Source organism: Carlito syrichta, unplaced genomic scaffold, assembly GCF_000164805.1.
Source record: "Carlito syrichta isolate Samal-C Ts95f unplaced genomic scaffold, Tarsius_syrichta-2.0.1 Scaffold311807, whole genome shotgun sequence".
Classification (NCBI taxonomy): Eukaryota; Metazoa; Chordata; class Mammalia; order Primates; family Tarsiidae; genus Carlito; species Carlito syrichta.
Window position 1 is genome coordinate 217,440 of NW_007255903.1, and position 8,338 is coordinate 225,777.

Sequence of the window (8,338 nt, forward strand, 5' to 3'; positions counted from 1 at the left end):
AAAGGGAGGTGTTCTGGCCAGTTCTAGTACTCGCCCATGCCATGCCCCAGTGCTTCCAAGGAAGGAAGGAGGAGCTGATTACTGGAAGGAGCCTGCCTTCCCACCCCATGGCTCTGTCAGTAAGATGTTCTGGTAACATCTTAAGAGAACGAAACCAAACCCAGGGTGGGTGGGACAGGCCCAGGCAGGAGGCCACTTAAGGAGTGCTCCCTGTCCCCTAGTCCCGGCCTTTCACCTTCCACAAGGGGTCCTAGCCTCGGGCCCCAGGGGACTGTCCCCTGGCGTGCACTTACCACCTCAGACTTTCACAGATGCGGGCGGCATCACCAGCTGGTTCACCCTGAGGGAGAGACGGACGGGGGTCAGGATGGCGCATCAGCGGGGGCCGGGCCCGGGCACTGCTCTGGCACATCGCATCGTTTGGGCCGCCTGACCGGAGGTGCTGGGCAGGGACCTCGTCAGCCCCAGGGGGAGGTGGGAGAGCCCAAGGGTAGGGAGAGGAGAGAGAAAGAGAGGAGTAAAGAGGAAAGGAGAAAGAAGTCAGAAAGAGGAAAAGGATGGGGAGGGGCCCCAGCTCTGAAAAACATTAACTCCAGAGAAAAACCCAAGTTAAGTATTTCCACCAGCAGGACCCTGTGGGCTACCACAGCTCCGGGGTGAGGGTGAACCTGGGGCACAGGAAGGCTGAGGGCCAGGCCCCAGCAGCCAGGTTACCCACCCAGAGGCACAGGTCTCTACCTTCTGCCCACCCCCAGGCAGGGGTCACAGTGGGCTTTCACAGCTCTCCCTCCCAGCCTCGGCAGCAGGCCTACCCTCACCCCCACTCACTGCTGCTCAGCCTTGGCACGGTCGCTGAGGAAGAAGAGAGCAGTGGCAAGGAAGAACATGCCGCCCAGGACCACGACAAAGGGGCAGAGCATGAGGGCGTAGCCCAGGCTCAGGAACTCCCAGAGCGGGGAGTCCTTGGTGCTCTGGCGAATCAGGTCTGAGATCTGCAAGGATTGGAGGGTGGACATCAGGGCAGGGCTGCCGCCCAAAGCCCCCCAGCTTCCCCCAGGCCAGCCCTGTGCCACTCACAAAGCCGATGAGGTAGGGGCTTCCGGCGTCCCCCAGCAGGTGGGAGGTGAAGCTCTGCAGGGCCACAGCGGTGGCCCGTCGGGTGGGGATGACCACATACTACGGAAGAGGTGGCAGGTCAGGGGCCATGGGAGCTGGCCCACCCTGAAGCCATGGCGCTTCGGAAGCCCCCGCATCCTCAGACTCACTCCTGCTTCGCTGTCTTGACGCTTCCCTCCCTGGGTCCTTCCCTCCTCCCCACCCTCCGATGCCCACCTTGTCAGCATGGCTGCTCCTCTCAGCTTCATCCACCCCTCTCCTCCCTGGATCCTCCTCACCCACACATGGTTTCAGCCATTCCCTCAGCACCAAGGGCTTCTAAGCCCCCAGCCCTGCCCAGACCACTTCGACCTGCCCCAGGTCCTGCCTCAGAGATGGAACTCTTCACCTCCCTCTCTGCTACCACAGTCAAGGGAGGGAAGAACTTAGGGGCTACCCTAGTACCAGTAGAAGGCTTTCTTCCAGAGCTCTCAGCCAGCAGAGATGGTGGAGCTGCTGCCTCCCCCTGCCAGGCTCCCCTCTACTCATGAGATCCCATCTCTCGCCTCAGTCCCTAGGTTCTGCACTTGGCCCCTGCTGGGAAACCAAGTGCTATGGTCACAGAAACACGGAGGCCCAGAGAGGTACACGTTCCCAAGGGCCCACATGTGGAGTCAGGCCACTCTGGAACCAGAACCCTGGCCTCTCGGCCCCTTGCCCTCATCTCCCTACAAGCTAAAGACCCATCTTAGTTCTCCACCCAAGGACCAAGCAAAGCCTATGCTGGCCTGGGATACGGGGTGGTGGTAAAGAAGGACCCTGCCTGGAAGAGCCTCCCCTCGTACCTATGGGCAACCCCAAGTGCCAGGAACCACTGATCTCCAGACACTCCCCCCAACCAAGTAGGTCCTCGTGGGTCAAAGTCGGGGGGGTTTCCAGCTGCCTGAGCTCCAGCTGCCTCCCCTTCTCAGGGTGCCAGCCTTAGTGGGCAGTATGTGGAAGCAGCCAGCGTCCCCTGGACACCCCCTTGGGGGGGAGTGAAAGAAGACCTGGATCTGATGAAATCGAGTGTCCCCATTTCCAACAATAATTAGTCACTTGGCTGTGACACTTAATAAACTGGGACACAATTTCCCTGGGACCTAGACCCTGTCAGCAACTGTCAGGGTTGCCCCAGGGGGTGGACGCAGGGGAGGGAGTCCTGCCCAGCACCAAGGGAGCTTGGTTCAGACTCACTCCTCCCTTCACTCTGGGCCTGTGCAGTGACCCCGCCCCGCCCTTGCCACCGCCTGGCTCCAGGCTGAGGCACAGAGCTGAGTCAGATCTCCCCTCCACCTCCACCCCAGCCCATGAACTGGTGGGGGGCAGAGAAAGACAGCCTGGGGGAAGCGGATGTGCAGGGAGGCTCGGTGGGGCAGTGTAGGCTTCCTGGCAGGGAAGAGCTAGCAGGGGCCGCAGTGCCTGGCACGCTCTGGTCTCTTGGGCTGTCCCATGTTGCGGCACCCAAGCACCCTGAGGGTCTGCCCACAAGAAGTCATTCCTCCTTCCACCACAGGGCCTGCCCTAGCACCTCCCAGACACTTCCCTCTGCCAAGCCCCTGTGCTCTCTTCTCCCAGTCCCCTCTTGACCCCGACCTGGAGGATCCCAGAGCACAGGAGCAAGTGTCACACGCACCCCTGCCAGCCCCCTGCCGCAAGGCCAGCAGCCTCCTGGCTCCTCCCAGGGTGCTCCCTTTCTCGCTCAGGGATACAAACCCCTGCCAGCAACTCAGACAGCCCTTTGTCCCTGGCCGGCTGGTCTGGAGCCCATTGTTGGCCCTGTGAAGACAGCCTCTGTCCGCCCAGGCCCAGCCGCAGGCACTAGGGCAGGCACGCCTGGGACCAAGGCTGGACTGGGAGGGGCAGAGCCCATGAACGCTCAGACCCTGGGGGAGGAGCCCTGGCAGGCAGCACCACCTCGATGCCAGCCTGGCACTGCCAGCCTCCCAGCACTAACCTGAGCCTCAAGACACTCCCTCCCCATCTGGTCCCCACATTTTACCCCATCCACTGCTCAACCCTCTGTCTTCAGGCCTTGCCTGATGCAGACCCCAATGTCTCTGATCCCCTTCCTGCCTCTGGGCGCACCTTCCCAGCAGGCTTTCCTTCCTTCCCACTGACACCTCTCGCCAAGTCCTGCCACCTCTTCTACCCCTTCACCCGTCCTCCCCAGCTGCCCCTGTGAGAGCAAGAGGCCTGGGTCGGCACAAGGTGACCTTGGCCTGCCTGACTCACCATGAGGATGTCTGCAGTGATGGCCCAGTTAGAAAACAGCAGCGTCTCTCCGACAAAGATACAGATCTGCAGGAGAGAGCAGAGTAATCATCAGGGGGCACCCCCACCTACCAGCAGCCCCAAGCTGCTCCCTGCACACTGGCTGCCGGCAGGGAGCCCCCAAACCTCCCATCCCTCCCAGACCCACATCTAATGGTCAGGCTCCTAAAGAATGAGACTTCAAGCCATGCCCACAGTTCCAACACCCTAGCACCCAGGTGCAAACTGGCTGTGTGTGTGCAGGGGGGAGCAGTCAGAGGACCGGAGCCTCCCCACAGGGAGGAGGGGACAGCCAGTCAGACCGACTTTCCTGATCCAGAGCCTCCCAAGACCCAGGCCCAGCTCCCCCCAGCACCCCTGCCCCCGACCCCCACTGCACTCACATAGGCCCCCACAATGCTGCTCTTGGCGGCCACGAAGATCAGGCAGATGAAGATGGCAGAGCCCAGCATGCCCACAGCACACACCAGTGGGTCAGCCCGCTGGGTCCGCAGGCGGCACCAGCGTGTGGCTCCTGCGCCTGTGACCACGCCCAGAAAGCCCGTAAAGCAGGTGATGGCACCAAAGATAAGGCTGTGAGGACAGAGGGTGGGTTGAGGGGGGCCAGGGCCGAGACAGAGGGGCTCTCCTCTCCAGGGTCTCTCCCCAACCCTGGGCCCAACCACCAGGCCCCACCTGTCCTTGGCCCCGCAGGGTGGGCTGTTGCACGTCTCCGCCGTCTTCTGCACAACTTGGGCGCGGTGCAAGTAGAGAGGGATCCACATGCCCAGGGCCCCTGTGGCAAAGGACACAGCCGACGTGGCCAGGGAGGAGAAGACGTAGCTGCGACTGGGGAGAGGCCAGGGCAGCGATACTAAGCCAGGGCCCAGAACCTCCTTGGGCTCCCGCAGGCAGCCCCAGGCATCAGGGCCCAGGAGGGGGCCTCTTCTCCCCAGGCCCACTTCACACCTTCTCCCAGGACAGAAAGTCTCAAAGGCCTTCCCTCACAGGCTCTGGGAGTGAGGGTTCAGGCAATAGGAATAATAAACTCCAGTGGCCAAAACTAGCACCACTGGACAGCAGAGATGGCAAGAAGTCCAGCCAAAGGTGCCTGTGGGCAGCCCAGCCGTGGAGAGGCCTCTCATCTCAGCACCCCTCCCTCCTCCCATCAGACCCTTGTACTCACTTTCGGATCAGGGCCTTCATGTCACGGAGCCATGAGGTCCGTGCCTTGAGCTGCCCCCCAAGCTGGTCAGCATGGCCTCTCTTAGTGGCCGGGACCAGGACAAGGATGAGTGTTCCTGTGATCATGCCCAGGACAGGGGACACCTGTTGGGGTGGGGAGCACGAAGTTAGGACTCCGGCACTGCACTAGGAGGGGCTCAGGCAAACCGCTCCTTCTCTGAGCCCCGGGTTTCTCTACTGGGCTAGTGTCTGCCCAGCCTTCTGAACTGGGCTGCTGGGAGAAGCCACCGGGAAGGAAGTCAGTCAAGGACTTGGGGCTCGAGATGGACTGTCCAGACCAGGGGCAAGACAGCAGGGTGCAAGGAAGACTGACAAGCAGAAGGAAAGAGTGGCTAGATGGATTGTCGGGTGGACGGACAGAGGTTGGAGAGTGGATGGGAGATGGACAGACTGATGGCAGGTAGCTGAATGGATGAACGGAAAGAAAGAAGACAGGTGGAAGGACAGACAGATGGAATGATGACTTTGGGGAAAAGGGAGAGTTCCTGGGGACGGAGAACCAGATACTAGGCCCGCCTAACTCCCTGGGCCTAGGGTAGTCCCTCAGGTGGGTTCCTCACCCTGGGGAGCACCGGGAGGGGCCTGGCTGGGCATGAAGCTTCCAGCTACAGAAGGAGTAAACTATCATTTGGGAGGGGCTCGTGCAGACCCCCTGAGAAGAGAAGCTCACAAGCCCAGATGGGTCCTTCACTGTGTCCAGGCCAGTGTCAAGGACAGAACCTCCAAGGCCCCGGGCTTCCCTCCACATGGGAGGGTGGTGACATCTCGGCAGCCTGGACTCCATCTCATCAACCCAGAGAGAAGAGAATCTGTCCCCACCCCCATGAAGTCTGGGAGCCCATGGGCTGCAGAGTTCCTCTCCATGCTACTCCCTCTCACCCCCCACCAAGAAATTCCACGGAGGCCACCTCCTTCCTGCTTTTGAGGAAAAAACACTTTGTCTTAAGCTTCCGTTCCTCTAAGAGACTAGGGATCTCTGTTTCCTCCGATTGCACTGTCCTGGGGCCTTGGTAACTTGCCCCGAATCCTCTGGCGAGACAGGAAATGGCTCCAGAGCCCAGGGGCCCCACACAGAGGGCTTGTCCCAGCCTTACACTAGCACATCAGGGCTCAAAGCAGGAAGCATCACTTGGAATTTCCTGACATGACAGGAGAATCCTTGGTCCTCTCAACCAGGATGGGGGATGCCAGCCCTCAGACTGGGGACCCTGAGGGCAGTGGGGCTGTGTCTGGCACCCCTCACACCTGAGCGCCTTGACACCTCCACCTGGACTCATCTAAAGGGCAAGGATTTCAGAGCCTAGGCCGGCGAGGCCTAGCCTGGGCTCTAGGCAAGGCTAGAGTGTCTGGGTGACCCTGGGTCAAGGGCCGAACTGGGGAGGGTACGCAGGCCTTACCCGCAAGGCCCAGTGCCAGTCTCCAAGCGCCTGCTTCACACTGGAGCCAGTGATGTAGCCCAGGCCGCTGAAGAGAAGATGAACCCACGTCAGATGAAGCAGAGTTGGGGAGCAGGGATGGTGAGTGCTTACTGATCTATAAGGCGGGCCACCCGCCCTCACCACCTGCCCTCACCACCCAGCCAGCCCAGCAGCAGGTCCTGGCGTCTCTCCAAGGCTGACCACCCACACTTCCAGCTAGCTGAGGACACCTGCCTGGCCCAGAATCCCAGAGAGAGGGAGTGCTCAGAAGTCCACTGGGACCTTGCAGGGATCCTCCCCCCAAACCCTGGCATCTCCAGCTCTCACCTGCCCAGTGGGATGGCAAAGTAGAAGACGGACAGCATGAGCGTGCGTGTGTTCTTGGTGAAGAGGTCGCCAATGATGGTGGGCGCGATGGTGGAATAGCTGGCCTCGCCAATGCCCACCAGCCCCCGGGACAGGACCAGCAGCCAGAAATACTGTGGGGAGGGGCAGGGAATGCTGGGGGCCACTCGCTCCTCCACCTCTCCTCCTTTGCTTCCACTGTGCTCCCCTCTGGCCGCAGCACCCAAGAGCCAGAGAGAGCAGGGAGCCCAACCCTCGCCTCAGCAAAGACTCCACTCCCAGGCCACTCTGGGCCTCTGTTTGCCCCTCTGTATAGTGCTGGGATGGAAGTGGACTTTCCTGGCTTGAGAGTGGTATGGCCCAGACAGCTCCTCTGTCCCCAGAAACCCTGGAGACATAAGCGTGTATCTCCACCAAGCCACCAACTGAGAGACTTCCTCCCCGGTTCTGGCCCCATCTCAGGAGCTTCAAGTCATCCCCGCTCCATATCCTTCCCCCAAGCACAGTGGCTCAGCCAACCTGGCAGCACTGAGCATCCAGTGTGAGTGGGGAATGGGCAGGGCCAGCCCCTCCCCTGGCACACATCAAAGGACAAAGCCCCGCTGAGCTGGGAAGGGTGGGGCCCTGCCAGCTGCTGGTGGCACTACCCCTTTGATGTGGACCTGCCCCCTCTGTCCCCCCAGCTGCCCAGGGCCTGAGAACCCAGCCTGGTCCTCTTTCCCCAGCCCCACCCTTCCACCCATCCGGCCAGCATCGCCCACATCCAGCTCTCCCCGGGTCTCCCTGATTCCCCCTCTCTATCCCTAGCTGCCCATCTCACTCCTGGCTTGTGCTGCCCATGGGTGCCGCCAGCCCTCTCCGACCCTCCTTCCTGTAGCTGCTTCGCCCTCTCGCTCCCCATCTCCCTGTCTTCCCTGAGCTCCTACCAGGGAGACCATCTGCCCACAGCCTTGGCCTGCTTTGCCGCCGGGTTGTTCATCTCTTTTGTATTGATTTATATCAGCTTTTCTACATCATGGTATTGATCCTTTATGATCTATGCTTCTGTCATCCTTCTTTCAACTTTGTTTATGGAGACTTTCACCACACAGAGGCTCCATGTTGTGTTGCTCAACACGATGCTGTCAAATCTGTTGATTTCGCCTTAGTAGCTTCTGGATTTCACGTCTTGTTCAGGAAAGCCTATTTTATCCCAAAATTATAAAAACACTCTCTTCTGTCTTGTGTTTGTTGTGTTTCAGAGGCAGAGAAAGAGAATGGGAGCAATATAATTCATCACTCTCCTACACTAGCCAGGAAGTCTCCCCCACCCACAGGAACCCACTTTATTGTGGACTTGTGAATCCATCCCTGCCTGTGCATGCACACGTAGGTACAATGAACAATATTCAGTGCCCTCTGTGTGCTTCCTGAAGATGAATGTAAGGGGAACCTTTTCACACATCCTATCTCATAACTTGCTTTCCCCTTATCCTTATCTTTTTGAAGCCCATTTACACTGGTGAATAAAGCTCTAGTCCATTCTTTTGCCATCAAGAATCTCAAAACAGGCCAGGCACGGTGCCTCAAGCCTGTAATCCCAGCACTTTGGGAGGCTGAGATTAGAGGATTGCCTGAGTCCAGGGATTCGAGACCAGCCTGGGCAACTTGGTGAGACCTCATCTCTACAACAACTCAAAACATTAGCCAGGCGTGATGGTGCATGCCTATGGTTCCAGCTACCTGGAAGGCTGAGGCAGAAGGAACGCCTGAGCCCTGCAGGTCGAGGCTGCGGTGGCCATGAGCGTGCCACTGCACTCTAGCCTTGGTGACAGAGTGAGGCTCCGACTCAAAAAAAAGAATCTCAAAACTTGGGCTTTAGCCGGGCTCGGTGGCTCAGCCTGTAATCCTGTGCCTTTGGGAGGCTGAGGTGAGTGGATTGCCTGAGCCCGCGGGTTCGAGAC

General features: G+C 59.7%; 1 protein-coding gene across 1 annotated transcript in view; it reads right to left on the reverse strand.

The window, feature by feature from the left end:
* Positions 1–8,338, reverse strand: part of SPNS2 (sphingolipid transporter 2) — a 38,784-nt gene that overhangs the window by 348 nt on the left and 30,098 nt on the right. Inside the window, exons 4-12 of the mRNA XM_008069088.2 lie at positions 6,378–6,529; positions 6,030–6,096; positions 4,574–4,716; positions 4,084–4,236; positions 3,792–3,981; positions 3,370–3,435; positions 1,078–1,176; positions 829–992; positions 294–340 (exon numbers count right to left, since the gene is read on the reverse strand). Coding sequence (XP_008067279.2) covers positions 298–340; positions 829–992; positions 1,078–1,176; positions 3,370–3,435; positions 3,792–3,981; positions 4,084–4,236; positions 4,574–4,716; positions 6,030–6,096; positions 6,378–6,529 — 1,077 coding nt within the window. The 3' untranslated portion in view covers positions 294–297. The remainder of the gene's footprint in view (positions 1–293; positions 341–828; positions 993–1,077; positions 1,177–3,369; positions 3,436–3,791; positions 3,982–4,083; positions 4,237–4,573; positions 4,717–6,029; positions 6,097–6,377; positions 6,530–8,338) is intronic.